Below are 27,383 nucleotides of genomic sequence, written 5' to 3' on the forward strand. Positions count from 1 at the left end.
AGAGTGTCTATTTGGCATGTAGGCACTGATTGAAAAACAACTTTGTACCCTATTTGTTGGCCATAAAGCTCCACCTTCCCACGCTGTTCCTAGATATTTCTCCAAGCTGCGTGGGACACTGTCCCCGGCTCGCCGATGACAGCCAGGCAATTCCTGCACGGCCAGAGCCCCACAGAGCACAGCCTTGGGGAAAAGCAAGGAGTCGCAGATGTAAGTTTGCTTTGTCACCGCCCTCTGAGCGACTTCGGGCAAGTCTCTCGGCCCTCCCGACCCGGGATCCTGTGTGTTTCCTGCGGGAGGAAACCGAAGCTGGATGACACTCAGAGCAGCGGTGAAGAGCAGCGTGGCTCGGCCGGAGTGCAGCGAGCCGCGCGCGCCTCGGAACTTTGTCCCAAGCGTGGAGCGGGGACCCGGGAGTGCAGGGGCGGGGAACTCCCGCGGCAGGAGCGCGGCGACGGCGCTCCTCCTTTCTCCACGTCACGGGGGCCGCTCAGCGCTCTCCCACCCCCGGCCGAGGGAGAGCAACTCCCTAGCAGGGCGCGCAGCCGAGTTGGCGAAAGGGGAGGAGGCGGGAGCGAGCCGCCGCCGCCGCAGAGAGGCCGGGATCCCGGAGCATAGCTCGCGGACCCCGCCGGGGTGGCCTCTGCAGCCGCGGGGACCCCCCGTTCGGGGCTCCCCTGCTCCCTTTCGTAAGTCGACTTGGCCACGCAGGCCAGTGAGGAACGCCCGGGGCCGGAGTGCAGAGCTGTCCCGCGGTGGCGGGTACGGGGCTCGGATCCCAGCCGCGGGGTGGCCGGGACGCTGGGACCCTCACCCCCTCGAGACTTTCACTTTCCCGCTGGGGAAAACTTGGGCGCCGCGTTGCTCTCGGGGGTGAGAGCTGGGGCGTCGGCCCCGGGGTGCCGCATCGGGATCCCGAGCTGAGCCCCCGCCGGGCTGCGCGCCTGCGGGTGCCTGCGCGCTGATGGAGCCCGGAGCTACTGTGGGAGACCCCGCCGCGCGCCCAGCGGACGCCGCAACTTCGGGAACCCGCGCGGCGGCCGGGAGTCGCGCGGCGTGTGCGCACCAGGGTTTCCCCAGACTCTCCCGGAGCGGTGAGGACGCGGCTCCGGCATGCGCCCTTTCCGGAGGCGGGGGTCGCGCAATCTAGGTCCTCCCGGCCGGGGCGCCAGGGAGAGCCGCTCAGGTGAGGGGCGCCGAGAGACAAGGGTCATGACGCCCGCTTTACCCGACTAGCCCGCCAGCTTCGCCCCAGCCTCGGGCGAGCGACGCTGCGGGAGACCCGGGCTGTGGGCGTCCTCGCCCCGGGTAGGCGGGAGGTGAGTGGGCGGGAGCGGACGCGGCTCTCGGGAGTGGGCTGCTCCAGTGGCTTTTCCGTTAGGACTAGATGCTTGGCTGGGGGTGGGAGAGGTCTTTCCAGTTTGGGGTTCGGAAGCTGCGGGGAGGACCTCCCGGCGGTGCCCTCCCAGGGACGGGCTTCTGCGCTTTTTTAAGGTCAAGTTTTCCTGCCGCAGAGCTGACCGGGACCCCCGGGCGAGGTGGCAGCGCCTCTCCCGCAGGCTGGGAGCCTCCGGAGATCCGAGGATCCGAGCCAAGAGGTCTGGTCACTCAAGTCAGTTTACCATCTTAGGCGAACAGGGCGAGTGAACGGGTATTGTTCGTTAAGTTTTAGAACTGAGTTTTCTGTCTTTGGGAGGTTTTCCGGGTCGTTGTAGCCTGGGAAACTTGGGCTTTTACCCCCTTACTGGGCATGCGAAGAGGTGGTGTTAGCCCTTAGGCCCTTATTCTTTCCTCTTCTCATTCGTAAAACTGAAGAGCAACAAACCAGAATACTAAGGGAATCAGGAATAATATTAAGTATCCATGCAGTTTGGTAGGCATAGAAGTCATCCTTTTTGATCTTACATGCGTAAAACGTGCCCTTATTATTAAACTACTTATCAGCCTAAGGCATTCTAGAGCCCAGTGTCCCTTTTGCCACCTTTTTTGACGGTGTCTTGAGGTAGTAAAATCTTAAAAAAAAAAAAAAAAAGTTAATTATTGCAAAGAACATTTCCTGTGTTGCACTTTCTAAGGATCTGGTACTGTCTGAGAAATGACTAATTAAGATGCTGTTGGATTATATTTTTTTATTAGCGTATAAACAATAGCCAAAGAATTCGGTTGTATGGTAATACATTTGGAAAACTGATAGGGGAATTGGGGTGGATTCCCCTCCTGTTTATTACTTGTACTCACTCCAAAGTTTACCGTAATTTGCTAAGTGCCGGAATAATCACGACAGAGTTACGTAGGGGTGAATGGCATAATTGGGGAATAGGTCAAAGTTGGCACTTGATGACATCATGCTAAGAAAGTACTCTCAAGACAGGCAAGCAGTAAATAGTTATCAATCTGCCTTTGAACAAACTCAGATCATGGCTGGGGGGAGGTGAGCAAGTAAAGAGAGTGCATGACTGTGCCCAGCCTCTTCTCTCCTCCACGCTCTCTTAAATCACTGACTCCTGAAGCTGGTTTGGGGAGTATGAGTTGGTGACCTGGGGCTTATCTTGGCACCACTATCAGAAGTGTAACTGTGTCTGCTTCAAAGAGTTTCCTTCTTCCTTTGGGAAGCAGGAAGAAAACAGCAAGATAGATTATGTGATGCAGGGTTGAAAAGTCAGTCATCCGTCCAGATTTATCGGTTCAGGTTTTTTGAGCATTTACTGTGGGTCAGGCCAGTGCTGAGTGCTGTGGGAGTGCAGATGTGCTGAGCCTGGGATAGAGGCAGGAGGCCTTCTTGGGGAGATTTAAGGTCAGAAGGTCTGAAGGATGAGGGGGAGTGGCTTACACTAAGGGCAGGGAGGAGAAGGAGGAAGCTAGCATTCTTCCCCCAGGGAATGGTGTGCCCTAAGACAGAGGAGAGCTAGCAGAGAGTTCAAGGAATGCAGAAGTCCATTGGAAAAGATGATGCCATGCCTTGGGTCCGATATGTGGAATACATCCTCTGGACTGTTTCACCGCTGAGGGTATCCTGGTGAGATTTCCATTCAAAATACCTAGGTTGCTGTGTGAGAGTGGATCTGAGGTGCCCTAAAGGTAAACGGGACTGTTCCAAGGGCGTGAGAGGCCTGGTGGGCTAGGCTGAGCCAGGGGCAGCAGGGTTACACAAGTACTCAGACTCAAGGCAGACCCTGGAGTGACTTGGTGACTACTTTTGCGTAGGACAGGGCAGGGCAAGTCCCTCCAGGTTTGAGCAGGTGTTGCTGCCATTTACAAAAGAGGGAACATTAGAGGAGGGGTAGAGTTTGGAGGAAAGATAGATTTGGTTGATTGTGTCTGTGTTGGGGCACTATTTAAAGCCTGGGGTTGATGGGACAAGGGTGCAGGCCTGAACAGAGCCCCTGCCTTCGTGGGGAAGGGTGAGAGCTAGGCCTCGCGTCTCTACCAAAGCCCATGGGGAGTGAGCACCCTGCGTGGCGTGGGGTGTGGTGTGGGCAGAGCACTGGCAGTGGCCTCCACGCTTAGCTTCTTGGAAGCCACTCCTCAAGGGAGAGGCAGGACGGCGGGATGGCTTTTTTAATTTTTTTTTTTTTTAAGATTTTATCTATTTATTTGACAGAGAGAGAGATCACAGGCAGAGAGGCAGGCAGAGAGAGTGAGAGGGAAGCAGGCTCCCTGCCGAGCAGAGAGCCCGATGCGGGACTCGATCCCAGGACCCCGAGATCATGACCCGAGCCGAAGGCAGCGGCCCAAACCACTGAGCCACCCAGGCGCCCCTTTTTTAAGATGAGACAGCCTCACACATAATTTATATGTGAATGGGATGGAGCCAGCGGGCGGGAAAGGCTGTCTGGAGTCCATTTCCGGAAAAACAGTCTGACTGTGCGGGATTGTGATATCAAAGTCCTGTAACTATCACACCGTCTTACAGAAACAATATTTTGAAGCACACATGAGCATGAAATTTAAATTTTTACTTCGTAGGCTAGGCAAACTTCGTGTTTAGGAAAACACGGATGGGAATTGTGTCACGAAGCTGCAGCATCAGGGCGGAGGGGCCCCTGGAGCCAAACTTGGCCATGCCACTGCCTCCCACGCATGTGGCCTTGGCTGAGCTTCCTGGGCCCAGAAGTAGTGCCACACCTGTGCGGTGCCTTTATGGTACCCTGTCCGGGGCTGTTGTGAGGGGGAGCCTGTGTGCATCATGCATGCAAAGTGTGGACACACTGTGTACATGTGTGCACTGTGCCAGCCCCTGGTGGGTGCTCTGTAAGCCTTGGTGCTGGTATTTTTATTGTGATCGTGCCCCTTCCATCATTGCCAGCTGTAGGATCTGAGAACCAGAGAACTTCGAGAACTTGTACAAGGCCATAGAACCAAACAGTGGTGAAGTTAAGGCTTGGATCCCATTTGCCTGGCTCACAGGCAGAGGCACGTCCTCTGTGTAGCACGCTAACGAGTGTCAGGTGCTGGGGGCCAGGGAAAATAAATGGTAATGGAAGAACCTGGTTGCTGCTCACCAGACTATAGAGAAGCAAAGCAGATAATATCAATGTCCTAGCTTACAGACTTCTCCCAAACAATTTAGAGGTGTATGTTTTGTATTTATTTGCATTGTTTTGCATGTCATTTTATATGCATCCCATGTGCTGGTAATTTTCCTACTGGAATCAAAAGGCTAAAGCTTCAAGTATATAAGATCAAATAAAATTAATCAGGAATTGAATGCAGCTGTGTTGAAACCTAATGGGCCCTGGGCATGGTGGGGTCAGTGTGGGCTCTTGGGAGAAAGGAACGGGATCAATACTTACTATTTTAGGGGCACCTGGGTGGCTCAGTGGGTTAAGCCTCTGCCTTCGGCTCAGGTCATGATCTCAGGGTCCTGGGATGGAGCCCCACATTGGGCTGTCTGCTCAGCAGGGAACCTGCTTCCCCCTCTCTCTCTGCCTGCCTTTCTGCCTACTTGTGATCTCTCTCTGTCAAATAAATAAATAAAATCTTTTTAAAAAATTTACTATTTTAGAAGATGTGGGAAGCCAGATACCATTTGATAAAAACAGATCACATTTAATATGTAATGAAGCTTGACCTGCTGAGTATAATACACAGTACAGGAGGCTTGGAAGAAGACCACAGGGAGACTGCCTGCCATATTAAATGTCAGAAAATAAAGCAGAAACAGAAGCAAAATTTTGCTTTATGAAGCTGAACTAATAAGAAACACTAAGGGTCGGAAGTAAAGGTGGAACTTGTGTTCAGCAACATAAAATCTTAAAAAGAGCATAATCTTCAAAATAAATGTGTGGGCTTTTAAAACCAGTAAATTCTCCCTAATTTGGACTTATCGGGGAATGGCCATGGTATCTTAGTAAAATCTCAGAAATACACATTTTTTTTTTTTTTTCTGAATTACAATTTTTTTTTCTTAGAACACTTGTTCTCAGAGTCTGGTCCCTGGACTGGCCATGCCGGCATCCCCTGCGAACTTAGAAATGGAAATTCCAAGACCACTCACATCTTCTGAATTGGAACTTCTGGGGATGGGGCCCCGCAGCTTGTGTTTTAATATTTGGAGCCAGCTTTCATTCCTCAGGAATGTTTACTTCTTCAGTCTTGACCTTCTATTTCCCTCCTGTGGTCACTTTCTGCTTCACTTCTGTCAGTCGCTATCCTTGTGGAGGGTTGTACCCAGACACCCACCCATCCCTTCCTCTGTCCCAAGGTCTAGCCTGGTGGAAGATGCTTTCTTTTTTTCAAGATTTTTATTTATTTACCTCTTTGACAGAGAGAGAGAGAGAGCACACAGCGGGTAGCAGCAGGCAGAGGGAGAGGGAGAAGCAGGCTCCCCCTTGAGCAGAGAGCCCAATGCAGGGCTGGATCCCAGGACCCCTGGGATCATGACCTGAGCTGAAGGCAGACGCTTAACTGACTGAGCCACCCAGGTATCCGGAAGATGCTTTCTAAGAGCTCTCTGGGCCTCATGTTCTGCAGCTCTGTGGTTCTCATACTGCCCAGGACCACACTGATTTGGGTTTTGCTTTGCATTTGTTGCCTTTAAAAAAAAAATCTTTTGGCAGTCTCCTACCGAACAAACTGTGACTCCTCCCAGACATACAGTCTGCCAAAACCTGAACTGTTCTCTGCAAATACTCCTGTTAAACTCCATTTCTCCATCTGGTACAAGTGCAGTTAATTTCTTGGACCTACATGTTAGTCTTTGTATTAATCAGCATTAAATTGCATCGTACTTGATTCAAGTTTGTCTAAATCTGTTTGGATCCTCCTCCTGCCCTCTTCCCTATAAACCTTTGTGTCCTCTGCTGATTTGGTGGCTGACGTCCTGGCCAGAGGAATTAATAACGATGTGACTATCTTTGCTAGAGGCCTTCCTCACAGTTAATGAGGCTTAAAACGTTGGCATCTTTTGCAGTCCTTGTGCAGCTGGCATCTGAAGAAGTATCACCGGCCCCGTCTTCGTTTGCATTTAAATTATAGCTGCTCTGAGACATCCCTCATGGGGTTGCTCCGTGAGGACCATATTCTCTGACTCCAGCCTCGGTGTCCCCACCCGCAAGCACCACCACCCTCAGCCCGGTATCCCGTAGAGTCACCTGCCGACACAGTCAGGAACTACATGTCCGTGATGAGGTCTGCCCTCTCCCTGCTTTGTTTACACTGTCAGCTTAGGGGTTTTTCATGTAGGTAACACAGAGGTAAGTTTCAGCTTATTTATTGGCAGATTAAGAGGAATTCAGAAATTTCGAAGTAATCGGAAGTGATACTTGTGCCTTGTCGTTTCTCTGTGCTTCACGCCACCCCTCACTGCCACCGCCTAGCTCTAGGCCTGACTTCTGTGCCAAAGCTCACTTTTAGACAAGAGATTCAGGTTATTCAAAATTTCCTTAATATAGAATTTTGTTCACATATGATTCTTAAGGGAGATTCTTAAGTACAATTAGATAATATAATTGCACCAGAAAAGTTTAAGAATGCAAAAAGCAAAACAACTTGATGGCAAGAATGCTTTTAGCCATGGTTGCTCGAGCACAAAAAAGTGCCTGGAATCTTAGTCATGATCCTTATCCAGTCCTGTTGGAGCCCTCTCCCTCATCCCTCCCTCCTGCACTGAAACACTAGCCTTAAACCAAACTGCAAAAGGCTCAATAAAATCTAAGCCCCCTTTTCCTCCTCCAAGATGCTGCCAAACGTCTTTTTTTTTTTTTTTTTGTTTACAAGTGGATTCTTTTTTTTTTTTAATTTTTTTTTTCCCTTTTTATTTATTTTTTCAGCGTAACAGTATTCATTCTTTTTGCACAACACCCAGTGCTCCATGCAAAACGTGCCCTCCCCATCACCCACCACCTGTTCCCCCAACCTCCCACCCCTGACCCTTCAAAACCCTCAGGTTGTTTTTCAGAGTCCATAGTCTCGCCAAACGTCTTTTGATGAGACGTTCTCCCTTACTGGGACAACCGGAAAAAAAAAAAAAAAATGCCTGGTGGTAAGGGAGATTTTTGTTAAGTAAATCTCCAGGAATACTGTGTAGTTCTCGCTCTTTGGTTGCTTTTCTCACCAACCCCCCCCCCGCCCCCGCCACCCTTCCACCCAACCTTTGGAGGAGAGCTTTCTGTCTGTGTTCAGACTTAGACAATCAGTCTGTCTGCTCTTGGATATAGGTTGTACCTATTTCTAAAGATTCTGCAAACCTTGCTATTTCTCCCAGCCATTTTTCAGGTCCAGAGAGCCCATGACAGATAGCCGCTCATTCAGACCAGAGCAGAGGGTGGCCAGCTGTGCCCAAGACCAGGAAGAACGAGGCTTACCATAGCTCCTGGGCTTGCCAAGCTTCCTTTTCCTTCTGCTCCTTTGCGTCACTGTGGCATGTTTGGAATATTTGCATAGTTGTGTCCTTTCTTCACCACCACCCCCCCCCTGCACTTTCCACCTGAGTGCAGCAAGGAGGGGCTTGCTCTGGCCAGCCATGGTCTTCCACCCGGTTCTTCCTTCCTTTAGCCTTGCCAGCAAGCACCCTGCCCTACCCACAGGCGGCCAGAGCTCAATGTAGTCGCAGATGGGTCAGGAGACAGAAGTGGAGTGACAACACGAGGCAGATGCCAGTTAAGCTACGAGGACTAGATCGGCAGGGGTGGGGGGGGGGCACTTCTATGGAGATTATGGAGATTACAGAGCTGAAGGAAGGGATGTGGAACCAGGGAAGAGATCCTTAAAAGGAGGAACATATAATCACCACTGTGCCAAGAAAATCCCTTAGTACAAGAACCATTTCTCCATGTTAGCTGCTGATTTACCTTTTCTGAAATATTTGTATCCAATAAAATTGTATAAAAAATTGGGATTTCTTGGGTTGTATTGTCACATCACCTAGGACCTCACTATTTACTTCTCTCTGGATTCCTCCAGGCAGGACAGTTTCTGGGCATCTCTCTCCAGATTCTAACACAGCCCCTCCCTGGCACGAGGTGGGCACACAGTAAACGTTGGCTGGGTGGATGGGCAACCAGCTGAAGGGGGATGAAGGTATATATAAAACATGCCCAAAATAAGTAAAAGCAGGGACATGAATAGGTATTTGTATTCCCTTGTCTGTAGCAGCATTATTCATAACAGTCAAAAGACTGGGGGGCACCTGAGTGGCTCAGTGGGTTAAGCCTCTGCCTTTGGCTCAGGTCATGATCTCAGGGTCCTGGGATCGAGCCCTGCATCGGGCTCTCTGCTCAGCAGGGAGCTTGCTTCCCTCTCTCTCTCTCTCTCTGCCTGCCTCTCTGTCTACTTGTGATCTGTCTCTCTGTCAAATAAATAAATAAATAATTTAAAAATAAAATAAAATAATAGAAGAAAGAATATTTTTATGATCATCAACTAGCTCACAAATATGGAACAACAAAAGAGAAGATTTTTTTTATAGCAAAGTAGTGAACCACGGAAGACTTGGAACCTGTAATTGCAGGAGGACAGCAGTGGCACCAGACTTAGAGAGAGATTTAAGATCATGCTACTAAAAATGAGTTGCCTGAGTCCCGTTGGAGGCAGGGACTTCTGAAGTCTTTGAATCCTGCACAGTCCTGTTCACCCCTATGATTCCCACTTAAAAAGGTGGGGGGACGTTTTAGAAAAATGTCAAGCCTACAGAAAAGTAGTAAGAATATTACCGTGGTCACAGGCTGATTTCCCCTTGTGGAAATATTTGGTATGGCTTCTGAGCCATCCGGCCCCACGGAGACCCCTGGCCATTGCCTCTCAGAGGTGGTCTCTGGGTGCAGGTGTGCTGGTGGCAGGTTGGGGGTGAAGCCCAGTCCTTGCTTGCAGAACAGCCCCTGGCCTCTGATCTTCGGTGCTCCTCCTACAGCTGTCGCTTGTGTAAATGTTTCTGACCCCTTACTGCTGTGCCGCCTATATGCCTGTCTGCTTTTCCTGTGGGAATGCTCAGTGCGTGTGCTCAGTCAGTCATCCCAGCATCCGTGTGAGTTAGCACCCTGGCCCACCTTCTCAGGGAAGGAGGCAGAGGACTCGTTAGGCTGGCGACAGCTTCTCGGTGAAGTCAGGACTTAAATTCAGAACCACTGGCTTCTTTTTTTTTTTTTAAGATTTTATTTTTAAGTCATCTTTATGCTGGTCATGGTGCTCAAACTTATAACCTTTAGATCAAGAATTGCATGCACTGCTGACTTAGCCAGCCAGGCCCCTGTATTCCTTTTTTTTTCCCCCATTTTTTAAAATTTCTTTTCAGCATAACAGTGTTCATTGTTTTTGCACCACACCCAGTGCTCCAATGCAACACGTGCTCTCACTAATACCCACCCCCTTGTTCCCCCAACCTCCCACCCCCCGCCCCTTCTAGACCCGCAGGTTGTTTTTCAGAGTCCATAGTCTCTCATGGTTCATCTCCCCTTCCAGTTTCCCTCAACTCCCTTCTCCTCTCCATCTCCCCATGTCCTCCATGTTCTTTGTTATGCTCCACAAATAAGTGAAACCATATGATACTTGACTCTCTCTGCTTGACTTATTTCACTCAGCATAATCACTTCCAGTCCCGTCCATGTTGCTACAAAAGTTGGGTTTTCATCCTTTCTGATGGAGGCATAATACTCCATCGTGTATATGGACCACATCTTCCTTATCCATTGGTCCGTTGAAGGGCATCTTGGCTCTTTCCACAGTTTGGCGACCGTGGCCATTGCTGCTATGAACATTGGGGTACAGATGGCCCTTCTTTTCACTACATCTGTATCTTTGGGGTAAATACCCGGCAGCGCAATTGCAGGGTCATAGGGAAGCTCTATTTTTAGTTTCTTAAGGAATCTCCACACTGTTCTCCAAAGTGGCTGTACCAGCTTGCATTCCCACCAACAGCGTAAGAGGGTTCCCCTTTCTCCACATCCTCTCCAACACATGTTGTTTCCTGTCTTGCTAATTTTGGCCATTCTAACTGGTGTGAGGTGTTATCTCAATGAGAACCACTGGCTTTAACTGCTTTTTCCAAACCAGTTACGTTGTACACAGAGGTGGGAAGCAGGAGGGTGAGATGCAGGGGCTCAGGAGAGGCAGGGAAGAGAGGAATGGGGTCAGGCAGGCGAGGGAGGGAAAGGGGACTCAGCATGATGCAACACAATCACCCTACGTGGTACTGATACCTTCCGTAATAGGTAACAATCTTGTTAATGCATAAGCTCACCAGAAGGCAGCCTGCCTGCAAGGTGACTTTCACAGATCATGGCGCCCTCCCCGCTGCTTGTGGCTAGAACCCTGCAAAGCAGAGGTTTGCTAAGAGCTGAGTGGTGCCAACCTGATGTGGGGCGAGCACGTGGGTGCCAATATCAGAGTTCATTTGGTAAATCAGGGAGTCTGTTCTGCTCAAATATTTACCCAAAGTCCGCATCTGCCTCTGAACACAGATGAGAAGGTCACATCACCTGAGACCTAGAATTTCACACTTGACCATCTACAGGGTTGTACTGTCGTACAGTAGTTGTACCTAGTTGTTGTAACCTAGTTAAATGTAAGCTTCATCTTGCTTGTGTGTTTGTGTCTGTATGTCGAGCGTTGCCATTTTCATACGGTCATCATTCAAAGTGCATCTTTGCAAAGTTTCTTTAACATACAAGGGCTTATTTTTCTCATGTAACAGGAAGGCAGAGTGGGTGTTTTCTGCTGCTGGTTCAGTGGTTTGAGGATTTCGGGGCTGAGGGCTCTGAGACTCCTTGGCCTTTTCTTCATGGCCCCAACATGGCTATTGTAACTCTAGCCATCATGTTAGAGTTCCATGCAGAAAAGTGAGCAAAGGGGAAAAAGCACAAAATGGCATACCTCCCCCTGAATCAGGCTCCTGTAAAGAATGTTCCAGATACCATGCAGTATCCTGCATTGGCCATTCCTCTGCATTGGAGGCTGAAGGGAAAGGCTATGTGGGGGGTACATCTCTGCCAGCAATGATGTTGGGGTCCTCAGGAAAGAAGGGAGGGAGGGGGGCGCCTGGGTGGCTCAGTGGGTTAAAGCCTCTGCCTTCTGCTCGGGTCATGATCCCAGAGTCCTGGGATGAGCCCCACATCGGGCTCTCTGCTCAGCAGGAAGCCTGCTTCCCTTCCTCTCTCTGCCTACTTGTGATCTCTGTCTGTCAAATAAATAAAATCTTTAAAAAAAAAAAAAAAGAAAGAAGGGAGGGAGGATGGATGTTGGAGCGCAACTGACCGTCTCTACCAGATCCGTAGACAACATCCTTACCTGCCGGGTCTGTTTCTGAGTTCATCTCCCTGAGCTGTTTTCTATTCTGGCACCCATATCAGACCGGTTTAATGACTGTCAGTTTATAATCCACGTGGAAATCTGAGGAGTCTGGTTTTCATTTTTGCATTCTATGCAGTTGGGTGTGTATGTTTGCTTAGACTGTTCTGAACTAAACAATCTTTTGCTTTTTCATGGTATTAACTTCAAATATAAACCTGTATGTTAAGACATGTTATCTTAATTAAAACCGTTGCTAGCATGCATCCTTGTAGGAGATGCCAACTGGAGAGCTTCTGGGAGTCATTTCTAGATTGGACTTCTGCAGACATTTCACATGAAATCCCTGCTTTTGGAAATTCCTCTTTGGTCAGAACTTTTTTCAAGCACTGCAGACTGTATTTGTTCCACCCCTTTATCTTAATTTTAAATTCCTAGGTCTTAACTTTGTGGTGTCTATACACACACAAAGTACATACATTTTCAACCAAGAAGCATAGATCTTTATGAAATGATGCAGTCACACCAGGGTGGCTGGTCTTGGATTTTTCAGTGGCGTCCCAAAGCATATTGAAGACTCCAGCCCAGCTCCCCACCATATCAACAAAACACAGAAAACACACAAAGACACTTTTCTGATTATTTAAAACTGAGTGTGTCTAATCCATTCACAGAGAGTGTGGCCTGGCCTTTAGCCATTTCTGCCATCTGTATCCTTCATTCACATCTGTTTATCCCCATGCTGCCTGTGTGATGTGGTTACGGGCATTAAAGATTCTACTTTATGCTGTGAAGTGTGTAAACCTGGCGATTCACAGACCTGTACCCCTGGGGATAAAAATACATTATATGTTTATAAAAAATAAGAAATAAATAAAAAAAATTTAAAAGATTCTACTTTTAAGTGCACACATGCAAATCAGAGTTACTATATCTCATAGGCTGCTACCTAAGCTTTGAGGAATTAATTCTGGACAGTATAAAATATGGAGGTAGCCATAAACCAAATAAGTGCTTCTAGAAATTTCTGGGGGGTGAAATTGCATGCCAACCTTGGGTGAGGAAAATTTTTTTTCTCTTTCCTACCATACATTTTAAAGAAAGACACAAATGTTTTTCGGTTCAGTTTTTCTTCCTTGTAGAAAAAGAAGCCAAGATATTTTCAACCCACATTTTACATTTAGAACACAAAAAATATATTTGGCTCTGTATTGTGTCCGGCTAAGTGTGGAAGGCAGAGAAGAGAAGAAACTAAGAAAGGAATGTAACATTGCTGTTCATAAAGCTTGAGAGGCAGAGGTCAGATACATTAATTAACTTTTTTGGGGTAATATTTTCTATCTAAAAAGGAGGAAGCATTTTATTTAAACCATTTCCATCGAAGCTAAAATTTAAAGGTGTAGATATTTTGTTTTATATTTTTGGGTTTTTTCTACAGAAAAAAACTCTCAATGTCTTGCAACATAATGAGGGTCACAAGTCATTACAAAATAGAAACTTCATTCGGTAGTATCATTTAGAGCCCTTTAGACTTCCTGCTAAAGATTTATCCCAGTAGTTTTGCCCAGCAGGATACACAATCAGGTTTTGATGTTTGCCCTGTGGACCAGATGCACCAAAGCCAGAACCAGGTTGGCCACCTCCCAGTTTTTGTGACTATAAAAACATGCCTGAATTCTGCACTTTTTTTCCTTCTCCATTGCTGCAGCCCAGATTTCTGATGACCTTGGGGGACCGCCATCTGGTAAATACAGCCTGGTATGGATTGCTCGTTTCTCCTATGACTTTAAATGACCCCCATAAATCTCCCCGAAACGAAGAAACTCCAGTGAAGTTACTAGTTGAAAGAATTAACAAACAGTGGTTGACACCCTGATGTTCATGCCCACCTTTTGCATTCAGACCTTTAGTCTCTGAAGGTGGTGACCATAGCGTTCCTACTTGTAGACCGAAGCTCTCAGCTGTGACAAGTTCTGCAGGTGCCTCCATCCACCTCCCCTCGGATGAGGAGGATCCGCTTTCCTGCACCCAGACGGTGTTAGCTTGACAGTCTGAGCGACTGAGCATGGGCAGAGGCCCCGTTTGAGGGTGTATTTTGTGTGTCACGCCGCTGTGGTGTCCTCAGTCCTGCTCTGCATGGGACATGGTCCTTAGGGATGCTCTAACATGTCGCTGTAGTCTTGCACTGTCTGGAGAATTGCCCGTAAAGATACTGAACCGAGGGGAACTAATACAGCTTCTGCCATGCATGGAGTTTACAGGAGCTGGTTAGCCAGTGATAACTGCCCAGAACTGGTTGCTTTGAAAGGAATTCTTTGGTTTTCAGCCTTTCAAATGATTTTGAGCAGATGGAGAAAAAAAAACAAACACAAAAACAACTTCTACTAATTAGTACTTCTACTACACAAAAACAACTTCTACTAATTACTACTAACTATCCTCCTGTCTTTCAAAATCCAAGACGGGTATACGTCCGCAGGAGCAATATTTGCACCAGACATTAGCAAAAAAGAATGTCAGGGAGTGAGAAAAAAAAAATTAGAATGTCAGAATGCAGGAAACAATGCATGTGCTATTTCAGAAAAAGAAAACCAAACCACAACATATGGAGCCTTTCCCAGTTTTCCCAAGAAACCCTTTCCTCTGGTTGCAGCCCTGTGCCTGAGTAGAGAGGCCCGTGCCTGTAACCTTCATGATCGCAGTGCCGGATAGCAAAACATTATTCCATGTAACACATGGGAAGTAAGGATGTGTCCAAGATTAAATGACTTGCCAGGATGAGTTGAGTTGTTTGTTTTTAAGGTTTTATTTATTTATTTATTTGAGAGAGGGAGACAGGGCATACATGAGCGGGGAGAGAGGCAAGCAGGCTCCATGCTGAGTGCAGAACCCCATGAGGGGCTCGAGCCCACAACCTCCAAGAGCATGATTTGAGCCGAAATCAAGAGTCAGACACTCAACCAGCAGAGCCACCCAGGCACCCTGACTTGAGGAGTTTTTGATGGCACAGCCCAGACTGGAACTTGGGTCTTCTGATTTTGTCCCACTGAATGACTGCCCTGTGCCAGTTAGGTATGTACCTGGATCTGGACCTAGAACAAGAACAAGGCTTGTCAGGGAGACAGAAATAAACAAGCGAACAAAGTTACTGCTGCTGTGATGTGTGCTTGAAAGAAAACAAGGAGTTCAGCAGTCAGGAAAAAGACTAGAGAAGGGTGATCAGAGAGGACCGGAGGAAAGGACATTTCTCCTACAGCTTGAAGGACGGCGAGGGGCCAGTAACCCCAGGATCTGGAGAAAAATGGTCCGAACATGGGGACAGCAAGTGCAAGGGTCCTGAGGCAGGAAAGGGACTGGCATTCTAGAAACTTCGAGAAGGCAGCTGTTGCTTAGGGTGTATGGGCAAGAAGAGCAGAATAAGATGCAGTTAGAGAGGAAGGTACGGACAGGAACTGGCTGGGCCTTGTGGCCATGGAAAGGATTTCTGGTTTTATTCCAAGTGCAGTAAAACCCCAGTGAAGGGTTTTAAGTGTAGGGAGTAGGACTAGGGAGGGAGAGCAGTCTGATTTATATGTTTAAATGATTCTTTTGGCTACATTACAGAGAATGGATTAGAGGGACGAAAGGGAGGCTAGTGAGGAAGTTATTTCCTTTAGAGGCAAAGAGTTGATTATGGCTTGGCCTTTGGTGGTTCCTGTGGAATGGCATGGATGTGGTGGTGGGTGGATTCAAAACACATTTTAGATGTAGAACCAACAGGGTTCTACTCCTGCCAAGAGATTGGAGAGGCACCCTGGCATTGTGGTTAATACTGTAGGCTCTGAAATTAGGCCAGAGTTGAAAATCCTGTCCTCCCTATACTAGCTGTTTACTCTCAGTGTCTCAATTTCCCAATCTGAAAAATGGGGACAGTGATGGGGGGATAAAGAATGAATGATAGGGATAATAAACCTAGTAGATTTATTGAGTGGAATAAGTAACACAAATAGTATTAGTGCTCAGGATAGACCGTTAGGAAATGACAGGTATGTGTCCACTGAATCTGGGAACATGATGATTTTTATTGACTTTGACCTGAACAGTCTGAGTTGAGGGGGCAGCCGAGCCAGGCTGGACAGAATACCACCATGAGGGCTCTAGATCCTGGGCAATAAAAGTCCCTGCTCTGTCCAGGCCCTTGAGGGGGAGCAGTTGGATGTACAAATGTGTACATAACAGAATAAACACATTCCTGGCATCCCAAGAATGAAACAGTGTTAAATGATTGCTACGAAAAAAAAAAATGATGGCTGGGACTCTGTTTTCTCATCTAGAGAAGGAGGAAGTTGAACTCTATTACCGTTAAAGTCCTTGTCAGTCTTAGATTTTGCTTCTAGGTTTCTGCAGGAATTATGCGATAATTTAAGCTTTGGTGAAGAAGGCCCAGAAAAGTAAATTCTATTATTGAAATTTCTTTTTTTTCCCCATAGAAGAGTATGTTGACCTCAGAAGTGGTTTAGTTTCTAACAATTTACGGACACAGTTTAGAATAGGATTTAATTCACAGTGTATTGTGAAATGCAAAAAACGGGTAAGAGAATACCTAAATTCCGAGACTCCTGGTTAAAAAGCAAGCCCACAGCGGTGTCTTTACTGAAAATAGTCTGGAAGGACATCCTGGCCAACAGAATGCTTTTGGCAGGCAGTTGGATTACTGGTGAGCTTTATTTTCTTCTTTAGACTTATCTTTCTCATTTTTTTTTTTAATGAAAGTGTTTTCTTTTATAAACAGAATGGAAGAACACTTTCTTTTCCTTTTGGAGCCTATACCCTCTTATTATTTGAGGATTTGTCCTCTAGTTGTATCGTATTTTGGCCGGAGTCATGCCATTCTTGTGTTTTCGTGGTTACTGTTTACCTAGTCACAGTCTGGTCATTACTTGCCTTTGCGGTCTTCCCTCTAGAACAATGAGAATGTTAGGTCAGCTGGGCAAGAAACTTGCCTTTCTGCTCCTTTACTGACTCTGCAGGTGCTGTGGGGGGTGTTAAAGAAATGCATCTTGGGTGAGTCATCCTCCCACTGATGGTCTTCTCCAAAACTTTCTCTCGGTTTGATGATGAGCCTGTTACCCAGAGCAGAATCAATGACCTTAATGAAATCAAGATGCTGTGGTGGAAGGACCTTAGCTTACTCAGCTAGATCAGGAATTTATTATTTTTAGTGAGTTCATCTTTATATTAATGTTCTTAAATGATGATGATTCTTTATAAAACTTTAGGAACAAACAAAATCCTGACATTTCTAAATATCAATCAACTCTTCCAATCCCATTTTTCACACTAACATGTAATGATACCAAGTTTAAGAATTTAAAGGTTGCCCACAGGGGGGATATTCTTCATGCAGAGAGAAATTTCACCCAGAAAGTTTGCTAAACTAGTTAGTTATTCTCAGAGAACCCCAACTGTGTGACTGGTCACAACCAGAACAAGTAAGTCGTCAGTGACAGGATGTAAGACAAGAATTTGTCAAATGAGCTAGCTTTCTTTTCCTTTGATGGGTTCCATGGCCAGAAGGTTGACTGGTCTCCTCAGTAGCATCTGGATTGCCGCAGCCTCTGACCGCAGGAACAGAGTGTGTGCCTCCCCCCAGCAAGGCTCCAGGCTAATTCTCCATGTACGGAATCCCTTAAATTGGGTGGAAGGTCTCAGGGCAAGGTGATTTGATGTCCATTCCTGTTTCAGCTTTGGGACGGTCAGGTAAGACATAGTAATGAGACATTTTATTCAAGGACTAAAACTGTTGTGGAAAACGTTATGTTCCAAGAGACAGTATTACCTAGAGGGTTAAGAATGCATCCCTGGAACACAATTCTCTGGGTTCAAGTTTCAACTGATGGGGATCCTAGCTCCGTATAACCTTGGGTGATTTCTCAGTCCCCACGGGCTTTAGTTTCCTGTCTTGTAAAGACGGATGAAGGTAGTGCTCACCGCATGGATCCGCTGAGGGGACTGCACACATGCAGAGGACCTAGAACATTGCCCCACGTAACGACTCTTTGGGGACTCTACGTTCATAATAATGCTGATATTAAACTAATAAAGAGTACCTAGAAGCATTCAGGCATCCATTCTAAAACATTGAATTTATGTCAGAACTCTGGGGGAACATGGAAGATAGATTAAAATGACAGGACCGTAAACCAGAGGCGTGGGCGGGATCTGTAGGGAAGTCAATGCAAAGGAGGAGGGGGGTAGCTCGTGGCTCAAGTGTCTGTGATGCGGGGGAAGATGAAGCCACAGCCAGTACTGGCCAGGCAGTCTGTGTCAGGACTGTGCTAAAGCACTTTGCATGCCTTACCCCGTTTAACCTCCAGAGCCCTATAGGTGGCTGCTGTGATTAGCAGACTTGTACTGACATGGACACAGAGATGGGGGAGTTTGAGCAACTTGTCCAGGGTGCAGATGCTCCATAGGCTGTTTCTGAGATGAGTGGAGGGCCTCCTCTGAGCAGAAGCCCCAGCTGTGTGGCTGGAGCGGGGGATGTGCACTGTGGCACCCGTATTGCATCCGCCTTTCCGGCGCAGCCCCCGAGCAAGGTCTTAGCTCTTGGCTGCTCCCCTGTTGTCATTTCCACCTCCTATGTTGGTCAGAAAAGGGGTCAGTCATTTCCTTAACATTGTCTGCCTGTCAGCGCATCCTGTGTAATGTACTAGAAACCCCAAGGTTTGGAGTCAGGCAAGATGGGCACAGGTGTCAGGTACACTGTGCCTCCTGTGGGGTGACCCCATTCACATGCAGGGGCTCCTGAGCCCTCGCAGCAGCGCGAGGGGATTTCTCATTCCCATTTTGAGACAAGAAAACTGGGCTTCAGAGCTTAAATATCCTGAAGCCTCTCCTGGACTCCGTAGTATCTCTCAAGTGCCACCCTCCCCATCTGAGTTACTGGAGAGGAGTGCGGGTGTGCAGGGAGGGAGCAAGAGAGGCAGGGGAGTGGAGGGAGCCGAGAACACCTAATCTGCAAACATGGGTGGTGGATCCTTCATTCCTGGCCCCTAAGCTAAACCAGAGTCAGTGCTTTGGTCCTCAGCCGCCTCCTCCGTGTCCTGATTTTCCATTCTCCCTCCTCCCTCGGGAAGGCAAGCCTGCGCTATTTGGCAGTCCTGGGTTCTGAGATTGCTGACTTAAGGAGAGTTGGAGGAAGAGCTGCTAATGGCTGTGGCCGCTTAGCCCTGACTACAGTTGTCATCACTTAGCTGGGCGTACATTTTGTGGACCTGCTGAAGGCTGTAAACAGTGCCTGGAAAGGTGGGGTAAAGAACAGGGTTTGTGGGCACCTGGGTGGCTCAGTGGGTTAAGCCGCTGCCTTCGACTCAGGTCGTGATCTCGGGGTCCTGGGATCGAGTCCCGCATCAGGCTCTCTGCTCAGCGGGGAGCCTGCTTCCCTCTCTCTCTCTCTGCCTGCCTCTCTGCCTACTTGTGATCTCTCTCTGTCAAATAAATAAATAAAATCTTTAAAAAAAAAAAAAGAACAGGGTTTGTGAGAAAGGCCTCATTCAGCGTCTTTGTTGGTTTTTTATTGAATTATCCGAACAGACCTTATTTCGGCTGAACTGTAGCGATCCAGCCGTGTTATCACGTCCTTCTCAGTCGTGTCTTCCTCCCTAGGGACTTATATCCCCGTGTGTGGCAGTGAACTCCGCAGTGGACCGGGCTCCTTATTTGTCTGGGCAGGCAGAGGGTGAAGTACCCCTTCCCCTGTGGGTGGGCACTTATTTGTAATGTAATTATCAGACCAATTCCTGGCAGCAAAACGCCTGCCTGCTTCCCGCTCCTGGGGCCTGAAGAAGGAAGCAGCCAGCATTGGGTGTTTGCAGAAGGTGGCATTGCTACACTCGTCTCCTAGGAACCATGTGGCCCATAGGACTGTGGCCTGACCCCAGCACGGTCTGCTCAGACCTCAGGAACCCATTCCCATCATGGGGACTCCCGAGTTCGGGCTGCAGGTGGCAGGGAGGTGAGGCAGGTGCCACACAGGGCAGGTGCCTGCCCGCAGCCCGCCTGTACCCTCCGTAGCTCCCCATGGGTGTCACACACAGATTCTCTCCAGAGGAAAGCAGAGCCACGGTTGGAAACTGTGGTTTCTCACTTCCAGAGGCTTTCGTGCCCTTAGAGATTCTCACCAAAGCCAGGAAGAGGCCCACAGTCCCTTTCAGGATTTGACAAAAGTTCTTTCACACCAAAGGGCTTACACCTCCCCCGATGACTTGGGACAGGGTGGTATTGGGGGGCTGCTTGGTTCCCCTGATGTCTAGGGCTGATCCGTAAGGAGCTCTCCTCCTTAAAGATTCCCAGAGTAGGAAAGAAGAATCTGAGAGCCAGATGCCTGGGCTGTCCCAGTTTCCTCCCCTTGTCGCTTTAAAATCACCTCTCATCCCTGGCTAGTGAAGCTCAGACATTCGACCCAGAGCCAGTTCCCACAGGACTTCTCACAGCGCCCCTCCCACGGTGCCCGGTCACCTTCCCTCTCTAGGCAGGCAGCCATGCCCTCTAGCTCAAATCAGGCTTTCTAGGCACAACACTGGAATCAGGAAGTGTGTGCTCCAGGGGTTCTCGGGAAGGATGGGGAAGCTTGGGTGCAAGGAGCCCCTGGAAATGGGTGACAGGACAGGGAGCCACCCTTGGCCTTTTTATGTACATGTGAAGATGATAGTTAAATGGTACATCAGAAACACCACAACCTGGAAGTCTTTGAAAGCCTCTCTAGAAATTTAAGGGGATTGCGGCATCTGGGTGGCCCAGTTGGTTGGGTGTCTGCCTTTGGCTCAGGTCATGATCCTGGAGTCCCCGGATCAAGTCAGACTCCCTACTCAGCTCAGCAAGGAGCCTGCTTCTCCCTCTCCTACCCACTCATGCTCTCTCTCTCTTTCAAATAAATACAATCTTAGGGAGGGAGGGAGGAAAGAAAGAAAGAAGAGAGGGAGGGATCTTTTCATTTTACCACTGTGTATCAGGGGGAACTAGTAACGGACGCTAAGTAGAGATCTCATAAACCAATAAAGGGAGAAACGAGAAAGCAAAAATTTACTTTGGGTAAGATTCATTCTAATCCTAACCATTTATGTAAGCTCCTTCCTGTGTATGCGTACTTACCATGCATTAGGACAATGATGAGATAGGTTGATTTGGGATTGATGAATTTTGTAAGTCAAATTTGATCACAACACGTACTTCTGAGTGCATGCTTAGGCTTCTGGGGTTGCAGTTTGTGTGTATCAGAAGTCCATTCTCCCATGCTCTGTAACAACTGACAGGAACCTTGGGCTTGAGCCTGACTGTATGGAACCCACTTCAGTTTGCTTCGGAGGAGCAGAAAGCCGAGACCCAGGGCCACAAGCCTGGCTGGGATTCCCGAGATACTGATTCAGTTAATGCGGTTGGAGAAGGGATGGTATTTATGAGATGATCTGATAATGTGGGTGTGAGGGAAATGGAGAGTCAGGTTCTGGCTCTCATATTTCAAGCTTGGGTTATTGAGTGGTTGGTCTCACCATACACTGACACCAAAACGTAAGAGAGGAGATGTCAGGTTCAGTCTGGGACTCATTGGAGGTAGGGTGCCTGCGGGATATCTGGTGGAGATGTGGAGGTGTCCATCACGCCACTGGACGCTCATGTCAGAAGCCTGGGCAGCAGGTGAGGCTGGAGACAAAGGTGTCGGCAATGTGTCACAGTCCAGAGAGCTAGGGACAGAGTGTGTGAGAAGAGCCCTTGAGAAACAGGACCCAGGGAAACCCACCCAGAAGAGGCTGTGATGGGATTAGGGAGGACAGTTTGTTGTCAATAAGGTGTTCTTTTTTTTTTTTAATAAGGTGTTCTTCAATGAAAGTCTTTCCAGTGGAGGTGAACAAGGCCATGCCCTTCCCAGGAGAGCTAGTTCAATTGACCTGTAAGGAAATATGCAAAAATAAATCAGGTTCAAATGACTTGTTAAATCTCAGGAAATTGGGAACAATGATTATGGCCTCATGTAAGATTTACTGATATGTGTTAATGATGAAGTTCTGGAATGTGAGTGAGGTTCAGTGGGGTGGAGCCCGGAGCTGATGACCAAGAAAGAATTCTTGAGACATCTTTGGTGCAAAGTGGTGGTTTATTAAAGCACTGGGGACAGGACCCATGGGCAGGAAGAGCTGCTGCCCAGGGGTTGTGAGGGGTGGCAGGTTATGTACTATGGGGTTGGGGGAGGTAAGGAAAAAGGGAGGTTTCGAAAGAACTTTCATATGCTAAAGAGGACCTACAAGATACCAGAGGCCTTGAAGCCTTGACGCCTTGCCATTGTCAAAGTTTTTCCCTCTAGCAAGGTATTAACTTTAAGATAGTTGGGAGATTCCTAAAGAATGTCATGTATGTCCCACCCAGGAGTGGGGTTGGGTGAAGGTTGCAGGGTGTCAGCTTTTGCTTCGTCCTCAGCCAGCCTTCTGTTCCCTCATCATTAAGAAATTGCACATGGGCTCCTCAGACCTCCCCAGGTCTCAGGATTTGAACCTCTTTGAAACAGCCCTATGAACCAGCTGGCCCTCCTGTCCTCAGACCTTAGGATGCTGCTTTCTCTTTAATTTTATTATTTATTTGACAGAGAGAGAGATAACAAGTAGACAGAGAGAGAGGGGGAAGCAGGCTCCCTGCGGAGCAGAGAGCCTGATGTGGGCCTCGATCCCAGGACCCTGAGATCATGACCTGAGCTGAAAGCAGAGGCTTAACCCACTGAGCCACCCTGGTGCCCTGGGATGCTGCTTTCTGATTTCCCTTTCCTGCTGCTTCCAAAATAAATTCATCTGTGCCTTGTTTTGATTAGCTTTTTTTTTTATCTGAAAAAAAGCATATAATCACTTTTTAAAAATCAAATACAGAAGGATATTTGGTGATTAATAAATCTCCATCCTACCCAGGCCACTAATTCCCCATCCTGTCCCATCCCGCCCTGCAAAGCAGCTCCTCTTCCTGATGTCGTGTCTATACAGTATCCCTCTGGAAATAACCAGCCACCTGCCTTTTCGTAAATAAAGTTTTATTAGAACACAGCCAAGCCCTCTTGTTTACACGTTATCTGCAGCTGCTTTCCCACTACAATGGCAGTGTTGAGTAATTGTGACAGAGCAAGAAAACGTTTGCCAACATGTGCTCTTTGCGTGTAGGTGCTATTTATATCATCTTTTTTTTTTTTTTTTTTTGGACACACGTGAGCATGCTGTACACAGCTACACATTTTGCTCATTTCCCTTTCACTGTGTGTCATGGGGATCGTCCCACAAGGGCAGATGCAGACTTGTCTCAGACTTTTTCACTATGGTGTGGATGTAATTAATCCATATTTCATGTGGTGAAAGGGAAAAGGGAACTGCTCTCTGGGGTCTTTTCTTTTCTTTTTTAAGATTTTTTATTTATTATTTATTTGACAGAGATCACAAGTAGGCAGAGAGAGAGAAGAAGCAGGCTCCCTGCTGAGCAGAGAGCCCGATGTGGGGCTCGATCCCAGGACCCTGGGATGATGACCTGAGCTGAAGACAGAGGCTCTAACCCACTGAGCCACCCAGGTGCCCCTCTGGGGTCTTTTCTTATAAAGGCACTACTCCCATCAACCAGGGCCCCACCCTCATGATCTAATCACCTCCCAAAGCCTCCATCACCCCAGCGCTTAGGTTTCAAAATGTGAATCGGGGAGAGACATAAGCATTCAGTCTGTAGCAATGGGCTTTCCCCATCTGACTTCAGATCTAGATCTCATAAGGATCTGAAGGGAGACTCACCATGGATGCCCCTTTTAGGCTCAGGTGGGGCCTTCGCATCTCCTCTGACCCCTAAATGACATCTAACTGTGTAGACCAGTTCTGCCCAAACCAGAGTAATCTGTCCCCAAATACGCTAAGTAGAAATGCAGACAGTAAAATTTACACAGTACCCATATTTTAGGAGTTTACATAATTGGCCATTCTGTTTGGTAACCAACATGTCTCACAATTCAGATATAGTTAACACAGAATACCACAAAATACTACCATTCTGTATATTTTCGTTCCTTTTTTTTCTGGATTCTCATAACGGTGAGTACCTTGTCTTATTTACCCTGGAGCTCAGCATTCTGCCTGGCATGTGAAAGGTACTACCCAGTGAATTTGGATTGAACTGAACTAATTTTCTCTTAGTTCTCTTTCTCGTATTTCAACTGAATTACTCCTTTTTCCTCTTACAGAATGAAGACATTCAAATGTTGTTTTAAATACCCAGCACAGCAGAAAGTTTTCATCTTATTTGTAACTCTGTGGCTGTTCTCCTTGTTGAAGCTTCTAAATGTGAAAAGCCTCTTCTTCCCTCAAAGAGGTATTTACTTGGTCGAGTCCTTCCTGAGTACCTCGCCTTTTGTAAGGAACAGGTACACCAATGTGAAGAACGAAGTCAGGTATGACGTGAACTGCTCAGGGGTCTATGAACAGGCGCCTTTGGAAATTGGCAAGAGTCTGGAAATAAGAAGGAGAGACATCGTTGACTTGGATGATGAGGATGTCGTGGCAATAACCAGTGACTGTGATGTTTATCAGACCCTGCGAAGGTACCATCAAAAGCCCGTTTCAAGAGAGGAGAAGAGCTTCCCAATAGCCTACTCTTTGGTCGTTCATAAAGACGCCATTATGGTTGAAAGGCTACTCCACGCTATATACCACCAGCACAATATTTACTGCATCCACTATGACCATAAGTCGCCTGATGTCTTCAAAGTTGCCATGAACAATTTAGCCAAGTGCTTCTCCAACGTTTTCATTGCCTCCAAATTAGAGACAGTGCAATACGCGCACATTTCCAGACTCCAGGCCGATCTGAATTGCTTGTCAGACCTCCTCAAGTCCTCAGTTCGGTGGAAATACGTTATCAATCTGTGTGGGCAAGATTTTCCTTTGAAGTCAAATTTTGAATTGGTGTCAGAGTTGAAGAAACTCAACGGAGCAAATATGTTAGAAACGGTGAAACCCCCAAACAGTAAAATGGAAAGATTCACTTATCACCATGAACTCAGACAGGTGCCTTATGAATATGTGAAGCTACCAGTAAGGACAAACGTCTCCAAGGAAGCCCCCCCTCATAACATTGAGATATTTGTTGGCAGTGCTTATTTTGTTTTAAGTCGGGCATTTGTGAAATACATTTTCAACAACTCCCTTGTTAAAGACTTTTTTGCCTGGTCTGAAGATACGTACTCGCCGGATGAACATTTTTGGGCTACCTTAATTCGGGTACCAGGAATACCTGGGGAGATTTCTAGGTCAGCCCAGGATGTGTCTGACTTACAGAGTAAGACCCGCCTTGTCAAATGGAACTATCACGAAGGCCTCTTGTATCCGCGCTGTACGGGCTCCCACCTTCGGAGTGTATGTATCTTTGGAGCGGCAGAATTAAGGTGGCTGATAAACGACGGGCATTGGTTTGCTAATAAATTTGATTCTAAGGTGGATCCTGTCTTGATTAAATGCCTTGCGGAAATGCTTGAAGAGCAGCAGAGACAATGGATCACTTTATCTTCAAAAAAATTACTTATGGCTAAAAATCCCATAATCACATCATGATGAAATCATGATGGAAGGAAGGTGTCTGATAAATAGAGCTCTTATGGACTTGTGTGCTCTACCATGCCCAGTTCCACTTGAACTTAACCTCCTCATAGTTTGCGAGGTGTCCATAATTCCATGTACAAAGGTGACAATTAGTCTGGATTTGGTTGGGTGTTTTTATGTTTGTTTCCTTATAACCTTATGGAGCTAAATCAGAGATTCTAAACAGTCCATCATCAGAGCTCAGTAACTACTGAGCTCCAACTGTGTGCCAGGTACTTTTATAGAAACACGTAGGAGTTAAATCCAAATTGTAATGAGTTGTACAATGCCTTCAAGGCTTGCCCTAGCCCCACAGCAACCTTAGTATCTTACATTTTCCTCATAGCAATCAGGATTCTACAGAAAAGGTGTTGGAGTGTGGGATAATCATGTAACCATTGAAACCACCCATTTCAGGGTAGTATTTATGTTCAGTGACCAACGCTCCACTTGTCTTTTAATTCAGCTCTCTAGACTTTTCTTAACCATTAGAATATTTGAAGGAGAAACCACTACCTCAGGAAAGCTCAAACAATTGTCCAATTACCTGCTTGCCAAAGCATAATTTTCCTATTGGTGCCTCACCCTTTCAATTCAGAGTCCGAAGACTCTGTTGGCGGGGCATTTACAATGGGTGAATGTCAGGGGGGCTGGGTGGGAGGTGGGGGGATTGGGACAAGTGGTGCCTGAAGAGAAACAAAGGGATCTGTAGGACTTTTGCATCATATTACACAATGGCTTCATGAATGACCTCTTTTTAATTCAATTAGTTCTTTAAAATTATTGATTAAATGTAAGAACTTGATTAATGGTTCAAAGTGTTAACCCTCCCAAACGTTGAACCTAAGTCTTCTAGCTCATCGATTATCATTATATGTACGATTCTTTTTATAGTGGAATTAGTGTAATTTTGTTTTATGGAACCATTAAGCTAAGAGTCACTGAATTTTCTTGAAAAGGTTGTGTAAAATATGACAGCTTTCTAAATTAACTATTATGGTCATTTAAAATGTTTGCTTACATCTCCAGTAACTATCCAAGTAGAATCCAAGCTTAAACTTACAATAACTGTTTTAAGTCTACCGGAGTCTCCTCAGCTTAGAGAGAGAGAGAGGAAAATTTAAGTTTCTTAATGACGTAGGAAGAATATTCATTAGTGATATGTTGTAAAACCTACACCTTAGAAAACTACCAGAGGAATCAAATATACATCTATTTTAATGTCACTGTCTTGTGCCGGGGGTGAAATGGGATAGGAGCAGGGCCCTGAGAATGGGTTGTAGTATTTTTTTTAACATCTCTTGGGAAATCATGGAACTCACGTAAAAATTTTTTGCTGATCTTACGTTTCAGTGTCAGCCGCAGCATCTACATAAAGATGTAGTAATCAAGGCCAGTGTGAGACTATTTGGAAGACTAGAGTAAATATTTTTGTAAATGCCCATGTTCTACCTGTGAAATAAATGTATTTTGCCGGTTTTAAAGTTTATGATACTGAGAGCTGAGTGGCACCACTTCTCTCCCCTTCTTCTCTGGAACTCATTTTTCTTCCTCTTTTTCCCCTACCCCCTTCAAATTACTTTATTCTCCAGAAACAACTACGACCAAACTCCTCTTCTTAAAAATAAGTAACTGTTGAGGGCCCCTGGGTGGCTCAGTCAGTTTAGTGTCTGACTCTTGGTTTCAGCTCAGGTCATGATCTCAGGTCATGAGATCGAGCTTCACGTGTGGGGCTCCATGCTCAGTGAGGAGTCTGCTTAAGATTCTCTCCCACGGGGGCGCCTGGGTGGCTCAGTGGTTACGGCGCTGCCTTCGGCTCAGGTCATGATCTCGGGGCCCTGCGATCGAGTCCCGCATCAGGCTCTCTGCTCAGCAGGGAGCCTGCTTCCCTCTCTCTCTCTCTCTGCCTGCCTCTCTATCTACTTGTGATCTCTCTCTGTCAAATAAATAAATAAAATCTTTAAAAAAAAAAAAAAAAGATTCTCTCCCACTGCCTCTCTCCACCCCAAAATAAATAAATCTTAAAAAAAAAAAAAG

The 27,383-nt window shown here is 46.9% G+C and overlaps 1 protein-coding gene across 8 annotated transcripts; it reads left to right on the plus strand.

Moving 5' to 3' along the window:
* Positions 1 to 103: 103 nt before the first annotated feature.
* GCNT4 (glucosaminyl (N-acetyl) transferase 4) lies at positions 104 to 27,083 on the plus strand. Of its 8 annotated transcripts, none has more exons than XM_045999803.1 (3): positions 165 to 210; positions 19,369 to 19,441; positions 23,954 to 27,083. In XM_045999803.1, exon 3 carries the CDS (start codon positions 23,955 to 23,957, stop codon positions 25,317 to 25,319), a length of 1,365 nt encoding a protein of 454 aa, XP_045855759.1. In that variant the 5' UTR covers positions 165 to 210; positions 19,369 to 19,441; position 23,954; the 3' UTR covers positions 25,320 to 27,083. The 8 variants fall into 8 exon arrangements, with proteins under 8 accessions (XP_045855757.1, XP_045855759.1, XP_045855753.1 ...); XM_045999797.1 differs by lacking the exon at positions 165 to 210 and adding an exon at positions 241 to 689; XM_045999798.1 differs by lacking the exon at positions 165 to 210 and adding an exon at positions 547 to 1,186.
* Positions 27,084 to 27,383: the final 300 nt, after the last annotated feature.

The sequence above is a fragment of the Meles meles genome, chromosome 3, assembly GCF_922984935.1.
Source record: "Meles meles chromosome 3, mMelMel3.1 paternal haplotype, whole genome shotgun sequence".
NCBI classification, from domain to species: domain Eukaryota; kingdom Metazoa; phylum Chordata; class Mammalia; order Carnivora; family Mustelidae; genus Meles; species Meles meles.

What these genes read in the sequence shown, in the direction of transcription:
- GCNT4 (XM_045999797.1), top strand. Translation starts at nt 314, where the DNA reads ATGACACTCAGAGCAGCGGTGAAGAGCAGCGTGGCTCGGCCGGAGTGC. An exon ending in GGGCTCCCCTGCTCCCTTTC is followed by an intron (nt 690 to 19,368) that starts GTAAGTCGACTT and finishes CTTCCTCCCTAG; the next exon opens with GGACTTATATCCCCGTGTGT. An exon ending in TTTGTCTGGGCAGGCAGAGG is followed by an intron (nt 19,442 to 23,953) that starts GTGAAGTACCCC and finishes TTCCTCTTACAG; the next exon opens with AATGAAGACATTCAAATGTT.